This window comes from Lontra canadensis, unplaced genomic scaffold, assembly GCF_010015895.1.
Source record: "Lontra canadensis isolate GAN:19392208 unplaced genomic scaffold, GSC_riverotter_1.0 scaffold250, whole genome shotgun sequence".
NCBI lineage: Eukaryota > Metazoa > Chordata > Mammalia > Carnivora > Mustelidae > Lontra > Lontra canadensis.
Genome location: NW_022631244.1, coordinates 266,958 through 290,342, shown reverse-complemented (window position 1 = coordinate 290,342; position 23,385 = coordinate 266,958). Strand labels below are relative to the sequence as shown.

Genomic DNA, 23,385 nt, shown 5'->3' with positions numbered 1-23,385 from the left:
GGATAAAGAAGATATGGTCCATATATATAATGGAGTATTATGCCTCCATCAGAAAGGATGAATACCCAACTTTTGTATCAACATGGACAGGACTGGAGGAGATTACACTGAGTGAAATAAGTCAAGGAGAGAGAGTCACTTACTTGTAGTTTCACTTACTTGTGGAGCATAAGGAAAAACACGGAGGACGTTGGGAGATGGGAGAAGAGAAGTGAGTTGGGAGAAATTGGAAGGGGAGACGAACCATGAGAGACTGTGGACTCTGAGAAACAAACTGAGGGTTTTGGAGGGGAGAGGGTAGGGAGTTGGGTGAGCCTGGTGGTGGGTATTAAGGAGGGCACGTATTGCATGGAGCACTGGGTGTGGTGCATAAACAATGAATCTTGGAACACTGAAAAAATAAAATTAAATTTAAAAAATAAAAAGAAATGGCAATTTACAAATGAGTTAGGAGGAATTTTTAAGCAGTGCGTCATGACTACTAACTAACAGGGACAAAATAGCCAATCGTTTATCTAGGGAGTTCTGGAACCTCTATCCCCAGAAGTGTTTTAACATCAACCTGATAAACAGTAAAAGATTACTGTGAAATATCATTGAAAGTGGAGGTAGATTGGGGGGAAAAAAATCTCAGGAATCCCTCTCAAGCTCATTAGTACATAATTTCCCCCTCATTTGTTGGTCATGGAAAATGACGAGTTTTAAAATCCTTCCTAATTTTCATTTTGTTTTATTTCTGTCCTCATTTTCACAAATTGTAATGTGATGTAATATGATGTAATACTGGTGAAACGCACAGAATTCGTTAAAAAAAAATTATTATGTATTTGAGAGCTATGCTTAAAAGCATTTGAAATAATCTTTATCCCCCCAAAGTCTTAAGGTAAATTACACAAATGTTTAAAAATCTCGGCATTCACTTTTGAAAGCATAAACCAATAAAAAATTAAGATGATTCCAAGGCTATTTCTCTTAATAAAAAGAGATGAACTTCAAGAGACTAACTTCTCTTCATTAGTTTAAATACTTTTAAAATGATCCTCTCTGGTTTTGCTAAAGTTATGAACTGAATATTAAAATGAACTCAGAATAGATTTGAAAGTTAAGCTAAGGTTTGGAGCTAAGAAGCTTTGTATTCTTATTTTGTCAAGAGTGAGAGATCTTGTTATTTCTTAGAGAATTTAGAAATATACATGTATTTTCTTAAGCCTGTAATATTAAAAAAAAAACTCTTCAGTAGCCTTATATAGTTTTTCTATCTTTAATATTAATTTAAAAATTCAATTCTAGAAACACATACAGTCCTGTAAGTATGATAATAATTTATAATTTATGATAATCTGAGAAAGAATAAAGGTTGACACATTTTTTATATCACTGAAAAATCTTAACAATGTCCATATTAAAACCATTAAAACACATCGAAAAAAACTATCTGAGTTACATTAAACAACCTCAGGCTTGAAAATTATATAAGGAAAACTATATCCATAGAAGGAACAAATAAATATAATAGTATTATACAATACTTTCAAATTGACCCCAACACTTAAAACTCATTAAGCTAGCATTAGCTAAGCAATTTCATTGAGTAGATTGAAAGGTACCTTGCGGGATTGAAATTAGGGGCAAAAACATGACACTGTAGAGTTATTTATCACAACAAACAATTCCATCAGTAAAATGTTACCTTGCATCCCTTTCAAATAATGTTTTAGGCAAAATGTCTCTGTCCACATAAACCGTATTGGGGTAATACCACACTGTAAATCGAGTATCTTGAAGTCCACAAAGGATATTACATGTATCACTCCAGGCCAAAGTATGCACCATTGTTCCTTATTTTAAAAAGAATGTTAAGGTACTATTAGTTCCACTACAGTAAGTATTAAAAATACTTTAAAAATAAACTGACATACAGGACCCCTTCTAATTTCGGTAGGTATGACTATATTTTCCGATCATTTAATGGTGCAAATGTGCAAAAATTCATTTAAAAATGTATGGAAATATTTGAGTATTTTATCTAGAACCATTATGTTTCAATTTATAAGTATTTCTTTCAATGCTAATGTAGCTGTAGCAGCTAAAGACTTGCTATTTAAGTGGTGTTAAGTAGTTAAGAAAGGTTATACCAAAGCATTATTCACAGATTAATTCAAGCAAGTATGCTACTTAGTATAAATATGACAGAGTAGATTCAAGAAAATTCAAAGTAATCAAATTTTAAATGTATTATAATTATTTTACCAAGTTTGATAATTTGTTCTTCCTTCCCAAATCGTTTCACTGAAGTGATATAGAGATCTCTATTTTTATCAATGAAGGCAATTTTTCTATCATTGGTAAGTCCCTTTTGATCCAGAGCAATTTCCAAAATTTCATTCTAAAATTTAGAAAAATGAAAATACTGGATTAGTATTAGTGCTTGACATCAGATCATTTAAATTATTTAATTACAAGAACATCTGTTTATTTAAAGATCAATTAAATATCACTCCCTACTTGGAATGATAAAATGTCCCTGTTGTAATTTTAAACTACTGGTATAACTCAAAAACTAAAGCAAGGTTACTTTGTTTTTTTAATTTACAAGGGAAAGATGCCCCTTAAAACACTATAAATAATGGGTATTTGTTTAAAACTTCATAAGCTGGGAAACATTTCTTTTTCTTTAAAATGTGTTTATTTATTTATTAGAGAGAGAGTGTGCATACCAGTGGGGGAAGGGGGAAAGGGAGAGAATCATCAGGCAGACTCCCGGTTGAGCATGGAGCCCAACTTCATTCAGTGAGGAGGTGGGGCTCAGCCCTATGACCCAAGAAATAATGACCTGAGCCAAAACCCAGTCAGATGCTCAGCTCAACCAACGAGCCACCAAGATGCCCCATGCTGAGAAACTTTTCTATCTGTCCTCCTGTTCTACCTTTAGTAGAACAAGGGTGAGGCAAGTCTGAATATCACAAGAGAGATCTACTTTAATTAATACATTCCATAACAAAATTTACTCTAAATAGAAAGCCTATATTTTAAAAGATTTTTAAGAGTCGATTCATGAAAATATCTTATGTTTTTAGGGTTTTAGATTTTACACATTCTTTCATATTTCCTGTGAAACAGGAAACTACCTTGTATTGTAGATACAAGGAACTATACTATACAAGGTACAAGGTACTTTACCTTGTAAAGTAAGTATTCCTATACTTACTCTATAGACAAGAAGACTAACATGTATAGCCATTAAGTGATTTCGCTCAGAAAAACTAGTGACAAGCATATCCAGAATTTAAAATTCAGATTTCTGACTTTAAGATTAGTGTTCTGTCCTTATAACAAAGTATTTCTGTCATACTGCATTATCTTACACTATTACACTAGCTAGTGAAAGGACTTTCCTTATATGGTTCAGTGTGGATTCATTTCAACTGAATCCAAGAGGGATTTATTTACTGCTTACTGTCTTAAGACTTGTTAAGACTTTTTTAATTTTTTTAGACTTGCTAGGATTTATTTTGGGTTTTTTTGAAGGTATAATAGAACCTTAAATGTCCCATCATTTGGACACAGTTCAAATAAATTGATACACCCATAAAATGTTATACCGTATGGTGAGGGGAAAAGGATTGGGAAAGTACTTTATGTACTGATACAGAAAGATCTCCAGGAACAGTTTATGTGAGAAAAGCAACGTACAGAGTTGTATGTCACATTTTTGTAAAAGAGGGGGAAAAGAACATATATCAGTTTTGTTTATATATATGCACTAAAAAGATCTCTGGAAGGAAAATAGAGTTTAATAATGGTAATTACTGGGCACCTGGATGGCTCAGTGGGTTAAGTCCCTGCCTCAGGGTCCTGGGATCAAGTCCTGCATCGGGCTCTCTGCTTGGCAGGGAGCCTGCTTCCTCCTCTCTCTCTGCCTGCCTCTCTGCCTACTTGTGATCTCTCTCTGTCAAATAAATAAATAAAATCTTACAAAAAAAATAATGCTTGTTACTTATTTGGTGGAACAGAATTGTACCGATAAGAAATAAGTGTAGTAGGGAGACTTTTTCCCCTGTATACTTTTTTATGCTTTTTCATTTCTGAACCTTATGAATTTACTTGTTATTCAAATTCAAACTAATAATTACAAAAAGAGGAAAATAAAATATAGACTAATGCTTCACTAGTGGCATTGAACAATAAAGTTAAAAACATATCTAAACCTGAATATATCTCTTATTAGAATAAATAAAATGTGCTCCTTTATTTTAATGCTAAAAATCAAAAACCAATAAGCAACTTCAAGATCTTTTTGTCCTTCTATAGAATTTTTTTTTTCAGTTTAACTATAGTGTTAAAACCTAAAAGAAAATGCTGGCTAAGGACTGGTCAGTGGTAAAACTGCAAGTTGTTTAGAAAAACAAAACATTTTTATTTACTGATAAGTACTAAAAATTTAATCAAAGTAGAACATTTTATTAAAAGCAGTAAATAGCCTTAATAAAGACATATAAATCAGATTATTTTATCCATTTAATTTGTATATATAGCTTTCCATTACAGAGTTTACTAGTGTTCAGTCTTTGTGACATTTTTAGGCAAAATACTCTAGTAGAATGCAACTGAGTTTAAATATAAAACTAATTTCTAGGGGTGCCTTGCTGGTTCATTCAGAAGAGCATGCAACTCTTGATCTTGGGGTCATGAGTTCAAGCCCCATGTGGGGTTATAAAGATTACTTAAAAATGAATAAATAAATTAAAACTTAAAAAATAAAAATAAAGTGGAGGATGAAGCAATTATTACAGATAACTCTTAAAAATTAATTTCTATGTTTTTTGACTTAAAATGAAAACATTAATTTTAAAAAGGAAGTAAATAAATAGTGGCTATTTACATTAGAAGTAGCTAATGTCCATTACCTTATGAGAAAGAAGCTTCCCATCGCCTAATGGTTTTCCAGTTGATGCCTCAAAAAGGAAGATTACTTGAAAAAAAAAATTAAGCATTTGTTAACGTATTAAATTAGAATTTTTATCGGTAAACTTCAGTGTATTATTATATCCTGATGAGAAATTATTTAACCCTTTGGACCATAGAGTATCTATCAGCATAGAAGAGCAGCAGCATCAAATTCCTACTTATCAATGGGGTTATATTTCTTAAAAAACGGTGGAACTGAATACTTCTTCCTAAAACATATTCCCTACTTAGAATAGTTATTAATGTAATGGTATGGCTTCACTCCTCCGTAAGATCTACAATGGCAAGTCCAAATCTAGATGTAATTTGTAATTTTCAGAACTCTGATTTGGACGAATATAACATCATACAATCATACTTCACAAAAGAAAAATGTGCCAAGTGTCTACTATAATACCAGGCAATGTGTCATGTACTGTTTAATTCCCTGGGGTCAGTGCACAGTTCCCTGTGGTATAATTAGTAGTTTGTCTGGTTTTTGTCCTTGGTTCCTTGCAGGGACCTTGAACAACCCTTGGAATTTCCTGAGTGATTAGGAATGTCTTAGTTATACTGGTGGGGAGACTCTTGGTGAGCCCCTACATAGCTTCAGAATAGGAGATGGTCATCAGAAAGCCTAAGCATATTCAGTTCTCTGACCTCTGGAGATAGGGAGATTGGGGGATTGGATATTGAGTTCAATCATGTGGCCAATAATTTAATTAATCATGCCCATGTAATAAAAATCCCATAAAAACTCAGGGTTGCTTCCTCATTGGTGAACATACTGATATACTGGGAGGGTGATGTGCCCTGATTTCATGAGAAGGCATAAAAGTTCTGTGTTCCTTCCCAGGCCTCGCCCTATGTGTATCCTTTATAATAAAACTATAATTCTAAGTAGAGCATCTTCCTGAGATCTGTGAGTCATTTTTAGCAAATTATCCAACTTGAGGGGACCACCGGAGTCCCTGAATTTGTAGCCAGTCAGTCAGCAAAATAGGTTGGTCTGGGGCTCCCTGAAGCTTGTGGCTAGTGTCTGAAGTGAGGGAAGTCTTGAGGAGAACTTTGCCTTTAAGCCCTGGGGTCTGTCCTAACTCCAGGTTGTTAGTATTAGAAATGACTGCAATATACCAGTTAAGGTAAAAATGGAATAGTAGGTGTCAGGAAGGGTGAGAATCACTGCAACAACCCTAACTCACTGAAAAATGCGGTCTGGGAAGAGAAAGGATGAAAGAACAAGGGATGAGGAACCTCTGTCTCTTAAAGGCAGCAGGATCACCCATGGTGTGAAACAGCAGCTAAGCTGCAATTAGCTGTGAGAGGTAAAAGTTACCTATGGAATTTTGAGATGATGGAGCCATCTCCTGGGAAGCTGGCTCACTAAATGCATAAGAAAATGCAAAATAATATGAAAAAGAGAAAATATACAATCCCATGGTTATTATAATCTGTAACAGATAAAATGAAAGTAAGAGATAGGCCAAATATAGATTCTGGACAGTCTCAATTACAGCTTCTGGTTCCAAGGCTCCCACTGAAAGAGTATGTTGGAGAAAATCCTGATTCTGGTTAGCCTGAGGTATAGTGACCATCCTTAAGACTTCCCAAGGAAAAAGTTATGCTAAAAAAAATCATGAAAAAGGCTAAAATGATTAGAGATAGACAGAGAGGAGCATCAAGGGCCTCATCCCAGCTAGGTGAAAATCTAAGAAACGGGATGAATAAAGCAAACATTGATGGGGTAAACAAAACAAAACAAAACACAGAGGTTGGATGAACCAATGGGAAATCACTGCTGGTCACCTAACATTGAAGGCCTTTAAACAAATCTGCTCTATTCATCCTAGTTTGGAGGAATTTGGAAAGCTATATGGCAAGAGAGCAAAAAGAAACCTCACCTCCAATTGCCTGGGGCTATGGTTCCCCAATTTAATTAAGAGATGGATTGATGAAAGGGTTTCTTGGCTCAACACTCTACTGGGGACACAAGGCCTTATGCACAGGAGTATGTAAAATGGCCAGGGAGCAGAAGAGAGAAGTTTCTAGGACCTCTTGTTATGAGAGTCCCATGCACTGTGGTACCAAAACCCACTGGTGAAGTTCTAGTGAGGAGTAAAATTAAATTGGGAGAACAGAGAAAAGCAAGGGTTAACATGAGTAAAGTGAAGCTTGGATGAAAATTGGAGTGTTTAAATGGGCTTCATGTGAAAAGGCTGTGTCTCCTTTACTTGAATGCTTAATGGGATTGGATATTATGTCTGACTGAGGAATCCTTCCACTACCAAGTGCTGTAAAACAAAAACCTGTTGGCAAAGTCCTACTGGTGGTCAATTAGATTGAGAGATAAGAGAATACAAGAACTAATGGGATTAAGATGAACATTTAAATGAAAGTACACTTGAAGAAGCTTCATATGAAGCAGTTGTGTCTCTTTTACCTGTATGTACTATAAGGATAGATATTGTGCCTAGCTGGGGAATGTTTCCCCTATCAAATATTGTAAAACAAAAGGCATGAAAAATCCACCTCTCCAACAATATTAACTAGACATACAAAATGGGAACCAATGAGACTGCCTGAACATAGAGGCCTTATACCAAATGGTACCAAAAAGAAGCTGGAGTGCTAATAAAGATACATTCTCTGTACAGCAGTCTCTGTGGAGCGTAGACTGGGGGGTGTGGGAGCACTTCCCAGTGATAGCTACTGGAACTCTATACAAGACAATTTCCATTTGGAGGGGCAATGACTAGCTTGCTACCAGACACTAATTGAAATTGCCTCTGACTGAAAACCATAAAATAAGGATATCTTGGGTGATGTCAGAGAAATGCTCTAAGAGGAAGGCAGCGCCCAGGAGATTCTGTCATAGAACAGAAATGGTCTGAGCAGGAACACACCATCAGGGCAACGCATAGAGTTCCAGAGCATGTTCATGAGCAGGTAGCCTGTCTTCCCCAGGATTGACTCTGGAACCACGTGAGGACCTGCAGGATTCTAGCATCACTCGCACAGAGCCTGTTAACAGCTCTCACCAGACCAATAAACAGCTGCTTGGCTTATGGACGGCAGTTCCAACGTGAACACAAGACACTCGGTTTGGAAGGCCACCACTCGGATCGAAAAAGGTAAAAACAAATTGGCTCAGCAAGCTGCACTGCACGCTGTTTACCGTTATGTCTGGATTTTGACCTACTCACAGGCACTGGAATGGCCTGGCCATACGGTGTGGTGGATGGGCAGTGGAAGACTGGACTACGAACGGGGTGCTCTTCCGAGGCATGGCCATATGGAAATCACTGTGGAAATCTGAAGGGTACATTCAAACAGGCCATATCAATGCCCATCAGAAGAACCCCTTTTCAGCATCAGAAGATGTTTACAAATGGTGAGCAGACACCCAGGTGTGCCACTTGAGGTAGCCACGGGGTTAATCAAGTGAGTGGACTCAAACAATGCAGAGAGGGGTTGACTCTAGACATATTCCTTTTGCATCCGTGGAGGCACAAAATGCCAACAGGAACTGTTCTGTCTGCCAACAAGAGAGATTTAGGGACTGCAGATGGCTATGGGGAAGATGCTCTGCAGGGAGTCCTGGTGCACAACAGCAAGTCTGACTGATGCCTGGAGCACTGGGGGCTACAAGTAGGTCCTGACAGAAATGGACATTGACTCTTGGCTGAGCTTTGCTTACCCGATGGTAGAGGCAAAGGTTCAGAGTACTATAGAAGAACCGGAGTAGAAGGTATTGCGCTGATCTGGACCACTGAGTCACATTTCTTCAGACCAAGGAACATACTTTACAACCCATCATGCCCAACAATGGGCAGAGAGATCCTTTCTGAGAGTAATAGTGTGGTAAAGAATTAGAATGGGCAATGAAAACAATGGTTATTTAAAATGGGGAGAAAAGTAATATAGGCATGAAGAACTAGCTTACAAGACTTCATGAGTGGGTACTGACACTCAACATGAAGGGAGCAAAGGGTGTGTTCACACTAGATAAATTCCTCTGCAGTTTCAGAGGAAATAAGGAATAGGGGGTGAGGAAGATGCTAGCATGACTATGCAGTTATTCCCACAAAAGGAGAATGCTGGTATGATGGCTATACTTTTTCCTTTCTTTCCCATATCACCTCAAATTTCTTCTTTTTATTAGATACAATGGTCTCAGGACCAAGGTTACAACTACAATTATCAGAAGCAGAGATGATTCCTAGGCAAGAAACTATCTGTACTTTCAACTTTGAGGTCAGAATTTCCGAGGACCTGATGGAATGGGTTGTGCTCCCACTCCAGCTGGTAAATATAAGGTTAAATGTGAATGCAGCTATCCTGCCCAGTAGTAGAGACAGCCCACTAGTTCTTTACAAATGGAGAGAAGGAGAAATAGTACCTGAGAATAAAAGAATGACTAAATGGGTATGCAATGGAGGAAAACCAGTATTTCATTAATGCTTCAGAAGAGTCTCCAAGCAAAAGCTGATATTATTTGTTTTTCAAGTATAGTTAGCATACAGTGTTATATTTAGTTTCGAAGAAATAAATAAAAACTTTAAAACTGATATTATTTCTTAGCTCAAGTATACCAGATACCTAAAAAGGTGAAGCCAAGGAGCACCTGGGTGGTGCAGGTGATTAAGCATCTGACTCTTAGTTTTGGCACAGGTCCTGCTCTCATGGTTCATGAGATCGAGCCCTGCTTTGGTCTCTGCACTCAGTGTAGGGTCTGCTTGGGATTCTCTCTCCTTCTCCCTCTGCCCCTCCAACTTGTGTTCTCTCTCCCTTAAAAAAAATTAATAAACCTTTAAAAATTAAAAAAAAATGAAATAAATAGAAAGGCGAAGCCAACAGACACTCATTTCAGACCTAAAGACACATGCACATTGAAAGTGAAGAGATGGAAAAAAAATTTATGATGAAAAAGGAAGTGAAAAGAAAGCTGGGGTAGCAACACTTATATCAAACAAAATAAAGTTTTAAAAAAGACTGTAACAAGAGACAAAGAGACATTACTACATATATTACTACATTATGCTACATATGTACATTATTACATAATGATAAGGGAACAATCCAACAAGAAGATATAACAATTGTAAATATTTTAAAAAATTGTAAATATTTATGCACCTAACCTGGGAGCACTCAAATACATAAAGCAGCTATTAATAGACACAAAGGAAAAAATTGATAGTAATACAATAATAGTGGGGGACTTTAACACCTCACTTACATTAATGGATAGATCATCCAGATAGAAAATCAACAAGGTAACAGTAGCTTTGAACAACATATTGAACCTGATGAATGTAACAAATATATTCAGAAGATTTCCATCCAAAAAAACAGCAGAATACACATTCTTTTCAAGTGTTCATGGAACATTCTCCAGAATAGATCATATGTTAAGCCATAAAACAAGTCTCAACAAATTAAACAGGACTGAAATCATATCATGCATCTTTTCCAATGACAATGATATAAAACTAGAAATTAATCAGAAAAAAAAATCTGGAAAGAACACAAAGAAATGGAGGTTAAATAGCATGTGACTAAATAATGAATGAGTCAACTAAGAAGTCAAAGAGAAAATAAAAAAATACATAGAGACAAATGAAAATACAATGGTCAAAATCTTTGGGATGCAACAAAAACTGTCCTAAGGGGTAAGATTATAACAGTATAGGCCTACCTCAAGAAGCAAGAAAAATCTCAAACAACCTAACCTGACATAGAAAGGAGCTAGGAAAAAAATAAATGAGCAAAGCCCAAAGCCTGTAGAAGGAAAGAAATAATAAAGATTAGAGAATAAATATATGAAATCAAGTCTAAAAAAAAAAAAAACAAAAAAAACCAATAGAACAGACCAATGAAACCAGGAACTGGTTCTTTGAAAAGATCAACAAAATTGATAAACCTTTAGTCAGACTCATTTAAAAAAAAAAAAAAAGAAAGAAAGAAAGAGAGAGAAGATTGAAATAAATCAGAAATGAAAGAGAAATAACAAGTGACACTACAGAAATACAAAGATTATTAGAGAATATTATGAAAAATTATATGTCAAAGATTGAACAACCTAGAAGAGAGGATCAATTCCTAGAAACATATAACCTCCCAAAACTAAAGCTGGAAGAAAGAGAAAACTTGAATAAACTGATTAATAGCCATGAACTTGAATCAGTAATCAAAAAACTCCCCCAAACCAAAAGTCCAGGACCAGATGGCTTCACAGGTAAATTCTACCAAACACTTAAAGGTTGTTAATACCTATTCTTCTCGAACAATTAATAAAAAATAGAAGAGGAAGAAAAGATTCCAAATTGACTCTATGAGTTCAGCATTATCTTGATACCAAAAACAAACAAAGACACTACCAAAAAAAGAGTACAGGCCAATATCTCTGATGAACATAGATGCAAAATTCCTCAACAAAATATTGGCAAACTGAATCCAACAATACATTAAAAAAATTATTCACCACAATCAAGTGGGATGTATTCCAGGGATGTCAGGGTGGCTCAATATTTGCAAATCAATCGATGGAAACCACATTAACAAGAGAGAGAATAAAAACTCTATGATCATTTCAATAGATGCAGAAAAAGCATTTGACAAACTACAACATCCATTCATAATAAGCTCTCAATGAAGTAAGTTTAGAAGGAAAATAACTCAACATAATAAAGGCCACATAGGAAAAAAACACTGGCTAACATTACTTATTTTAGAGAGAGAATACACTGAGTGTGGAGGGGGCCGAGGGAGTGAGAGAGAATCTCAAGCAGACTTCGTGCTGAGCACGGAGCCTGAGGCAGGGCTCAATCTGAAAACCCTGAGATCATGACCTGAACTGAAATCAAGAGTCAGACGCTTAAGCAACTGAGCCACAGGAGCCCCCAAACCAGAAGCTTTTTTAAAGATAAAAGCATTCCATCCTTTTGCCGACTGCACATATTATAAAGAGATGGAGGTATAGGGATAGATTTGTCTACTTCTTCTTTAACTAACTGTAAGTGGCCATGAACTATGGGAGGCTTGGATCTGTATTTTAGTGCTGGTATGTGGCAAAAACTGGTAGAAAGAACAACCAAGGAGCTGCCAGCCTGAAAGAGCTGCTTCTAAACATAAGAAACTGCTCTCTAACTTCTCTCCCCATACCCAGATATTTGTTCCAAATAGCCACCCACACTAATATCATAGCGTATCTGTGCAAGTGTTTAAGGAGAAGGAAGCCAAAAGCACTAGTACCTCTATTCTTAATTGGTCACCCAAAGTGGTAGAATACTGTACTCAGTGCAAGAATCCTACTTATAAAGGAGCTCCCAAATTAGGAAGGAACCACTGGTTTCATATGGAATGGTCCCCCCACTTGAAGGAACATTTCATAAGTTAATGATTCTATGTACTTCAATTTGTTTTCTACTGTTAGCATACACCTCTATTTAGCCATCAATGAATACTAGTTTCTTTTAAAAGGAACATATGAAAAATATGTTCCTGCTCATTTTATATCAGTTGACAACAATAATTTTATTCAGGTCTTTTTGATTTTCTGTTTACAGCAAAACAGAATTGCATGATCATCTTCAACAATCAAAATTAAAGTAAAACAGATAATTTATTGGCAGATAAACCCTTCTTTCTGAAAATGTTGATAATTCTTTCTAGCTCTAAAATTCTATGAATTATCAAAGAATTAAAAAATAATGTTTCAGATGTGAATTAAATATAGAATAATTCAGAATAAGGTATATTTAGTAGGAAACATATACTTTATTATAGCCTCTCTCTGAAATCTGTGGTGTTGAACAAGAGAAGTAAAGACAACTAACTCATGATGATCACTAGGATTTTTAAATTTAAGTTTACTGAAGACAAAACTCTGACTTCCAAATTATTATTATCAACAATTACTTAGCCATCTTAAATCCTTCTGCTAACTAGATAGTATCTTATTTGATTCTCTTTTTTAGCCAGAAAGGAAATCCTTCAGAAAACAAAGCAATCAACAAATGTCCTCTGTCAGAGAAGGTCTAAGGCATGAAGAGATAAAAGCTCTATTTAGGAGGATTATATTTCTACCAGCATGAGACATGATGTTACCTGAAAATACTGAAAATTAAACAGCGGGACAGTAGCTCCTGAATTAGGTCTTTCATAGCATGGACTAACAAAATTAACCTTCAGGTCAGTTTTTTTTTTTCTTTTAATAACACATCACAGTGATAAACAAATGTTTAGCAATATGTATCAATAGGGAAAAATAATTATTTAATATTTTTCCACTAAGATTTAGGGATAACTCACTCTCTCTTTTATCTCATTGGCTCTACTTCTTCTCACCCATCTCTAAATATTGATGCGCTCAGGCTTTGGTCCTTTTCTCTGCCTATATTCATTTCCTAGACGATTTTATTCAGTGCCATGGCAGCATCTGTACACCAGTGACTCCCAATTTATATTTCTAGTCTTCAACTCTCTCCTGAGCCCTGGCCTTGTCTATCCTATTGTTTACTCTCCATTCCTGCTTGAATGTGCAAGAAGCATTTAAACTTACCATGACCAAAATAGAACTCCGTATGTGGACTTCCTCTAACCTTCCTCCTTCCCCATCTTCCATCTTATTCATCCAGGATAAAAATGTAGGATACTATGCTTTCCTCCTCTTTCTGTCTCTCTCATGCCAACATCCTTACCATGGCCAAACTTTTACATGATCTTTCTCTGTCCTCTCCTCCCACACTCTACCTTGACCTAGCCTCATGGACTTCTGGCAGTTCCTTTTACATGCCAGTTATTCCCATCTCAGAACCCTTGGACTTACTTGTCCTAGAGTCATTCCCCTGTCCTGTCCCACCTCCAGCATACTCTACTCCCTCATCCTGCATTTTCTGCACAACACATATCATTAGCTGACAACCTATTATATATTTGTATGTTCATTTGTGTGTCTTATTCACTGTTGTATCCTCAACTTCTAGGAAAATACTTGGTATGTGGCAAGTACTTGGTATTGGATGATTGTTGCTGTGATATAGCAATGCCCCAATAAAATGGTGTCTCTGTATGATGGAATTCCAAAACACCTTACATACTTATATCAATTTACAAATATGTAGTCTTCATTTTTATATGAAAATTTTAAATTATTCATAACTGTCTTCTAATTCAGTAATTTAAAATATAAAAATATTTCTAAAAATATAAGTATATATAAGTAAAATACACAGTACAATGAAGCACAGTATTTACTATGATACCTAATGAAGAAAAAGGGAACATTTTTAAAAAATCACTAAATTTAAAAATTAACAAACATTTTTAGGACTCACAAATTTGAACTCAATCTCTCTACGAACAGCTACTAAATATATAAGGATTTATTCTTTACCAATAAGCTTTGATGTCGTCACAATACTATCAATCAATTGGGTATAATATGACTCTAGTTCTTTAATTAATTCACACTTAGGACGAATTAGGAAGCTCATAATTCTTTCATATAAAGTTAACATATTAGTAGATGAGAAAATGAAAGCTAATTTGAGGAAATTACACTGTTAACAAATTTCATGGAAAATTATAAAAATGCACTTACTTTTTTCATCAGCTTTGTCTTTTATTGCAATGGTATCATTACTCAGAGACACAGTCTGTGCATTCAGAATATCTGTTCTCATTCCAGGAAATTTTGGAGAAGAAATGAAGCGGCCTTCATAAGAATATAAATAGATACCACCACCATCTACAAGAAGAAAATGTCTAAAAAAAAAAAAAAAGAATAAAAATACATTCTCAAATAGAAGCTTACTATATTTTCATTTTTATACTGGAGAAAAGTCTATTCTTTGGAAAAATCTAATTTTTTTTCCTTTGAAAATTTATGGCATTGCAAAAAACAATTCAAACAATAAAGCAAAAGCAAAAGATCTCTAGCAATCCTCTCTCTATAGAGATAATTTAGGACAAAGTATAGATATATTATAATTTTATTTTATTAACTCATTCCTGATGGACATTTATTTCAAATTATTCATTGTTTTAAAGAATATCTATAAACAGTTTTATAGAATGTCTATACACATGTTTTAAAGAATGTATATACATATCTCCGTATGTCTACCTTACTTATTTCCTTAGTATAACTTCTAGAAATATAATAATTGGCTCAAAGGGCATATACTTATAAAATTTTAATATGTATTTTTAAACTGCCCTTTAAAAGGTTTTAGTAATTTACACTCATATTACTGCCATATTGGAGTGCCTGATTCCTCGATGCTGAACGCAGTATTACTTTTTAAAATCTTATGTTCAAAACTGTAAGACCCTTGATCAGAACTATTTATTGATTTAGGAATTGCTAAGTGTTCTTTCTTGCCTTGGAAACGAATACATACATTTTAATTAAACTAATACTTGAGTACTGGTATGTAGTTTAATTGAAGGGTTTGGTCCTTACACATTAATGTATGAAAACAATATTTGCTAATGTTGACAAAGTGACACATCATATTAGTATATATTTTTACTTTGTTTCAATATTAAAAACTTTTTTCTCTCCTGAACAAGACATCGTGTAAGCTTTTAACCTTCTTGTGAGTAACACTGTGTTTCAAAGGGCAAACATTTCTAAATGTAGAAATAGAACAAATATTAGGCAGTAAGTAAATTATTCTTTAATTGCCTAATCAGTTATGCCATTAACATATGCCTTTACTAAGAGCATATTCAATACACTAATAAGTAATGTATAAATAAAATTTATTTGGCACTGTTCAAGTAAAAAGAATTTCAGAAATATGGTTTTTTAGATAGCTGACACCTTATCTTTTAAGTGGAAAAGAGGTCTTTTTGTATTAAAAATGTATGATATTACAAGATAATATATTTCACTTTCACTAAACAGATGAGACAAAATTTGACACAATTTTTCAACCACTCAAGGTCATCAATGTGATGATCAGCTTCAGTAACTGTTTAACTGACAGCTTTGGTACTCATGAGAATCTCTTGGTGCATCAGAATAATTAAGCTATTCAGCGATACAGTTCTGTGCTTTTTGTTTTCTCTATGCTGCCTTACCAGGCAGTCACTTTTCTTATCCTTGTGCCAGCCTCTCACAGCCCACCAGCATTCCTCTTCTTGTTTGCTATTTATAAAAGCTGGGGGTTAGAAAACCTGGTAACAACACTATTAAGAGATTGCCTAGGTGTGAGTAAAGGAATGAGGAATAAAATATATGGTTTTAGTGCAAAGATTTCATGGGTAGCTATTTTAGGCAATTGCTGATTCTATTTTCAAACTTTATTTCTGGTTTTGTTGGGTTGTAGCTTCCTAAGACTGACCTTTGATTCAATTGGATATCACTGTACTCGATAGACTGATTGATGATAGTTTTCATGGAAAAGTGTGGGTTCTTGAGGAATAGCTATTCCCAATTTACTCCAGTTTGTTGGCCTGGAGTTTCACGGTCCTGCATACACCAAAGGTGTGGTAAAGAATATTATTTTTCAAACTTCAGATCACAGTCATGTAGTGGCTCATAAAATCAATGTGTTTCAAATATTTAAAACCAAAAGAACTGAACATTATAAAAAATAAGGGTCCTGAGGTCAAAACGACCTTATAGTAATTCCCCCATTTCTTTCTTTCTTTATTTTTTAAAAAGATTTTATTTATTTATTTGAGAAAGAGAGAGAAGGGGACATAAGAGGGGGAAGGGACAGAAGGAGAGGGAAAAGCAGACTCCCCACTGAGTGCAGAGCTCAACTTGGGGCTTGGTCCCAGGACCCTGAGATCATGACGTGAGCTGAAGTCAGAAGTTTAACCAACTGAGCCACCTAGGTGCCCCAACTCACCCGTTTCCCTCTCATTCTCTCACATCACTACTTTGATATTTACTTGTAATAAATTTAGTCTCATCATTCTTAATAAATTAATTCCTTTTATATTTCTCAATGTAAATTTTTAGTATAGTAAATGATGAGACATATAACCTATATATAACCTCCAAGAATGTTTTTTAAGAGTGTAGAGAGGGGTGCCTGGGTGGCTCAGTCAGTTAAACTTCTGAATCTGGATCTCAGCTCAGGTCTTGATCTAAGGCTCATGAGTTCAAGCTCCACACTGGGCTCTACACTTTAAAAAAAAAAAAAAAAAAAAAAAAAAAAAAAAAGGTAGAGAAATTCTGAGACCAACAAGTTTCAGAACCACTGACCTAATAGTTTATTCCTACTCTTTTCCTTTAAAATAAATAAAAACAGATTGATCCCAAATGACTAATATACCATTCTGTAAGTGCATGCTTTAAAGAGTACTTTACTGCAATCTGAAATATTTTAACCCCATATTCAAGAGTCAAACATGATAAACAAATACCTTTCTGCCTGCAGAATTAAACTAACAGTTCCTTCTTTAAGATCAAATATAAGTGGCGTATTCCAGTTCTTCGTACTAAAAGATAAATAAAATAGATATTTATTAACTTTTTAAAAAACCAAATACTCTTTAATAAATAGATAAGTATTCACTTTAAAAAGTATTATCAGTTTCACCATAACTGTATATATTTCTATTATAGCACTAGGCACATTGTTCTGATATCATTCACTTACATGTCTGTATCCCTGACTAGAAATCAAACTCTGGGTAAGTAATAAGTATTCAATAGTAAATGTTCAACAAATGTTTATTCTAGGTATCACAATATGTGAATTGAGGAATCCTAAGTACATATTCTGTCATTTATTAGCTCTGTGATTTGGGCAAGTCATCTTACGTTTCTCATCTGATAAACAGTAATGGTATGGCTCCGGGAAGAAAGGACACATTTTTGGCTAGCCAGATCAGGATTAGCGATCTGGTTGCACCACCTGTCGGCTATATGATCTTAATAAGATTAATCTCCTAAGAATCAGTTTCCTTATTTGTAAAATGAAGATAATGGTGACTCACCTAAAGTGCCTAGCTAACTGCCTGTTATATAGTAGATCTTGGACAAACAGAAACTATAATAACAATAATGAATATGAGCATTTTTCCTGCAGGTCTCCCAATGTTACTGTTGGTCCAAATGAAGATTTCTGTGAAGCATTCTGTAAACTAAAATACTGTATAAATGTAAGTTATAACCATGCTTATTGAATGAATGGATAAATAAATGAACAAATAACTCCTTTGGTTTCTACAGTGTAATAGGATTCAAAGATAGGCAAGAGGGAGAGAACATTTACAAACTGAAAACCACCCCAAGTCATCAAAATTTCACATTTAAAATGTTTTATTACTCTTATATATTCTGAATTCCTCTCAATTATTTTCATGAAGCCAATTCTTTAAATCAGATTAAACCTCATATTCAGATCCAGAAAGTGTGGGAAGGGGAAGGCTGCAGTAAGTAGGCACACTGATGGGAAATTAATACTGGCTAATGCCAGTAAGTAAATGCATTTCAATAAGTAAATGCATGCACAAAGCAAAACAATGAATAAACTACAAATAATTAGTAAGCCTGGTGTTCACAGGTATGATAAAGATATGTGCTTTGTACTTTAGAAAAGATACCATAGCATGTTTCATTTATGTAGTCATTAGAATTAACCTTCAGTCTTTGATAATAGTGATTGTGAGGTTTTTTTTACTATTATTATTTATTTGACAGAGAGAGAGAAATCACAAGCAGGCAGAGAGGTAGGCAGAGAGAGGGGAGGAAGCAGGCTCCCCACGGAGCAGAGAGCCCGACGTGGGGCTCGATCCCAGGACCCTGGGATCATGACCTGAGCTGAAGGCAGAGGCTTTAACCCACTGAGCCACCCAGGCGCCCCTGTTTGTTTTGTTTTTTGTTTTTTTTTTTAAGATTTTATTTATTTATTTGACAGAGAGGTAGAGAGCACAAGAAGGCAAAGTGGCAGGCAGAGGGAGAGGGAGATGCAGGCTCTCCATTGATGCAGGGCTCCATCCCAGGGCCCTGGGATAATGACCTGAGTCGAAGGCAGCTGCTTAACTAATTGAGCCACCCAGGTGCCTGATTGTGAGGTTTTTTAAAGTCCCCCTGCAAAATATCTGGTATTTATGACAACTGGGATATATACGTCTGCCCTAAGCCACACTGATGAATAGGAGCAATTTTCTAAAAATTATTTGAATTCTAAATTCTAAAAAATTATTTGAAAAATCAAATGAAAATTTAACATAGAACACTTATGTATTATTTACTTTTTCTGGAACTTCTTTTCATATAAACCACTATATTGCTTACATGCTTGTTTTAAAAATTACATTTTTATTACTAAAAAGGGGTAACAGTTATCAAGAACTGGGGGTCAAACCCCAGCTCTTCCTTTAGTAAGGAAGTTTAGTAATTTGACCTAAGGTCAGTTACTTAAATACTCTGTATATCCGTTAGTTTCTTCATCTTGTAAAACGGAAATAATAATAATATTCAACACACAGGGTAAATTAGACCATGACCATAAAGACAGTATAATAGTGCTCAATAAACAATAGTTGTTATTTAAAATACTAGTAGGTGTTCTGGGGCCCCTGGCTGGCTCAGTCAGTAGAGGATATGATTCTTGATCTCAGAGTTGTGAGGCTGAACCCCACATTGGGTTTAGAGTTTACTTAAAAATAAAATCTTTAATACATAAATAAAATAAAAATGCTAGCAGTTTTTTTAATTTAATGAAATATATTTTGGTGATGATAGGTCTCAGCACTACCTCATTCCCACTACCTGGTATTTCACTTTAATAAATAATTTTGTACCTTAGTAAATGTCTTGACAAGAGAGGGAAGGCATGTCTAAGTCAGAAAAGAAGAAAAGCAGTCTTATATTTTGCCACATATTAACTAATATATGAAAAGTAGGGTGATAAAAAAATTAAATCATAACTGCCAAACTTTTCTTAAGTATTTTAAAAAGCAGTTTTTCTAATACAAGTAACACATGATACTAATCCTATGGATTCAAACATTACATCATTGCCACTAAAGCTAGCAGAATAAACCCATCATTTGGGGTAGTTAAGAACCCTACCTTTCTTCAAACAAACCCTAAATTGAAGAGATCTTCTCTATTTTTCCTCAACTCCATGAAAATTAATTATTCAAATGACTATGTGCACTAAGTGATTGTGAAATTTCTTCACATTCTATAGTCTCTCCCCTATATAGCAACTATTTAACTTAGTATCTTTCTTGACTTTCCCGAGTCTTATTGTTGCTCCTTCTCATTCATATGAGAAAAAATTTTCTTATATTAATTTAAATTATATTAGATTAAGTTATATTATAACTTAAATTGAGCCACCTGTTTCTTTATCCCCTCTTCTCTGCTTCTTCCATTTAATTCTTGACTGCTGTCCTAAGTTGCAGATTCTAATTAGTAGCAGATTTACATATAGTGAGTGAGAATTTTTAATATATAGTTGTAGTAAGTGTTATTGTTAATCATATTGGATACCTTTGTGTTGTGTACTACTGGGCTTAGGAATCCAAGATACCACTATACTTTGTTTTTTGATTCATTTATTCATCCAAGAATTTTTTTTCATTAAGTACCTATACATGGTGAACACAGTACAGTGCTGGATACTGGGTGTCTAGTTGTGAATAAGACACATATATAGTCCTTATCTTCAATTTTATATCCAATGATTAAACTATAATCACATGATGTTATAAATATAAGCACAGAATGTAAAAAACAATCCTTAACTATTCACAACTCAGGAAAGTAACATAGTGGTGACTTGAGTTTCCTGGATAGTTGAGAAGTCAGCTGGGGGCATGCTTAGAGCCAGCTTGTACCAACTGGTATATTTTCAGGAATTCTGCAAACCAACTGTTTAACAGAGCTATTATTTAAAATTAAATTATATAAACTTATAACTAAGCAAATTATATTCAAAACAAAGATAAGTGCTCCAAACCTATTACTTCCAGATAATCTTACTACATTTTACTATTATCTATGCACTTGAGATTATTTACATCTGTTGTATCTATATGGTGGCAATTCTATATAATGGCTTGCTACTGCGCATCTCTTTTCAATTCTGCTTTCAGTGACATCATACTGGTATCTTGAAATCAGCCTTGGTAGAAGTATTTACATTACAGAAACAGGCAAACACTGAAAAATCAGGTTTGTTTATTTCCAGAAAGCTAGTTCAACATTCATCAGCACATACTGAGTTACATTTTGAAAAATACCAAGTATATTTGTTTTAGGCACAAGTTTCTCGGGTGTACTGAAATTATTCCCTGCTTTCTAAAAAGCAGATTGAATATATTTTCCTTCATCATCTCTGGGCAACTCTGTATCTTCAGTATGAACATCCATGATTACCCTAGGCTATTACACTAAGCCTGAATACCTCATTGTGTCTCTATTGAACATCTTTTAGCCGTTGTCAGGCTGTTAGCTGTTCCCTCTCTTCCAGTGGCTAGGTGGGTCCTTTTCCTAACAATTATCAGCTGTTCCTACAGACTCTGAAATCAAGTTATACTAAATTCCTTAAGACTGTGAGTAAAGAAAGAGTAAACACTCTCAGAGAAAGTATTTCTATTACAAAAATGATTATTAACCTCTGATGCACACCCTTATTAGATTTATTTTCATTGGCTATAGCTCATTTTAAAATCACTTCTTGATTGGGAGTAAGTGAGGATAAGCGAGGTTTTAAGAAAATTAAATTTAGAACCAAACCATGTTGATAGGAAAGGCTGAAAATAAATTTCCTCATCACAGACAAAACTCTGAATTTTTAAGAAATGCAAGATGCTTACGAGAACACATAACATTGAAGAGACGTTGAAACAACTAAGTGTGCATAGTTCAAAGATGCTTTAATGACTCTATCACGGAATTCCAGTAAATCCACTGCATCATTAAGAACATTGCGAACCTAAACAAGGAAAAATGAAATACCAACAAACAACATTAAAATACATCAGCATTTTAATTAGGTAAGTTAGCAAGATTTTGAAGCATAAAATTCAATGCACTCTAGATTACCTAATCATATAAAAAAGAGTTCAGTAGGAACTAGCCATAAGACAACATACTTGGTTTGTATAAAAGTCAACTAACAAAAGAGAGACATAAAAAAACTTTAGAAATGTAGATTTCTAACCTGAAAGCCAATCTGAATGTCAATGTAGCAATGGGGAAATAAGGTGAAAAATGCTGTAACACTGAGATATAGTAAATAATATATATGGCATATAGGAGTTGGAAAGAGACTATATGATTTCTACCCAAACAGTAAGAATATCTCTTTTTAGGGCTAGGTCTTACTTTAAAACTTAAGTTCTTACAAAAAGCGATATAATAATTTAAAAAAATCAAAATGGAGTGGTAGGTATTAGTAAAGCTGCACAGCTGCACAGTGAAGAAGTCAAGTTGCACAGAGGCGCACAAGTATTTCCATATGTTAAAACATAGAGATAATATATAAGGAAGCTAAGTACCAACAAACAAATAAAAATTTTACTTATGATAGTCAAACCATTATAAAAATGGTTTGCAAGGATTTTAACCCTTGGCAGTATCTGCTTACAACCTTGAAGTTGATGGACAATCTGCAACAAATTAAGAAAAACGTCGAGCAAGCTAAATTTATCTAATCTCTTGTCAATACCAGAATGGGTCGGACATTGTAGTAAAAGGTGAAAGTAGAGAAAAAGAGATTAATTGTATCTAGAAGTTAGAATTTTTTAAAATTCCCCTCAAAATGTTATCATCTTTCTAAATAAAATGTGACAACTATAGAAATGGTATGGAAAAAAGATTAAAAGATAAAGTCAAACTTCTTTTAAGTACTTCTTCAAAGCACTTATACCTATAAGGCATATTATATTTTTATTATCTGCTCTTCAACTCCCATCCCCACAAAACTACCACCATGATAGATAGCAAAATTACACATACATATATTCCTCGACCCAGCAATCTTACTTCTAGAATTCTATTGCAAAGACAAATAAGCAAAATCATGAAATAACACGCACATGAAATGCTGTAACTATCTACAGCTCTATTGGTAATAGCAAAAAACTGGAAACAGCCCAAATGTCTATCAGTAAGGGATAGACCAAATAAACTATGGCATACTCGCAAAGTGGAATGCTATACAGCTCCAAAAAGAAAGAAGATCTATAGAGTGATCTCCAGGATATAGTGTAAGGTGAAAAATGCAAGATGCAAAACAATGTGTACAGTATAAAACCTTTCATCTCATGAAGGGAAGGATATGAAGATATATGGATTTGTTTTTTTTTTCTTAAATGAATACTTTAATCAGTATATAAACAATTAGGTAAGCTTATGGAGAAGCTGACCAGGATACCTACACAGGGAGATGTAAGTATCTAAATTTCCAATATTTTATTTTTTTACACACTATTTATTTAAGTTGTTTATTG

General features: G+C 34.5%; 1 protein-coding gene across 13 annotated transcripts in view; it reads right to left on the bottom strand.

Annotated features, from left to right (window-relative positions):
* LOC116862506 (intraflagellar transport protein 80 homolog) overlaps positions 1–23,385 on the bottom strand; it is a 117,374-nt gene that overhangs the window by 17,148 nt on the left and 76,841 nt on the right. For all 13 annotated transcript variants that reach the window (XM_032849827.1, XM_032849833.1, XM_032849836.1 and 10 more), the window contains 6 exons: positions 21,748–21,866; positions 17,335–17,409; positions 14,552–14,715; positions 4,908–4,972; positions 2,251–2,386; positions 1,691–1,838 (listed from right to left, as the gene is read on the bottom strand). In XM_032849827.1, the coding sequence (XP_032705718.1) occupies positions 1,691–1,838; positions 2,251–2,386; positions 4,908–4,972; positions 14,552–14,715; positions 17,335–17,409; positions 21,748–21,866 (707 nt within the window). The remainder of the gene's footprint in view (positions 1–1,690; positions 1,839–2,250; positions 2,387–4,907; positions 4,973–14,551; positions 14,716–17,334; positions 17,410–21,747; positions 21,867–23,385) is intronic.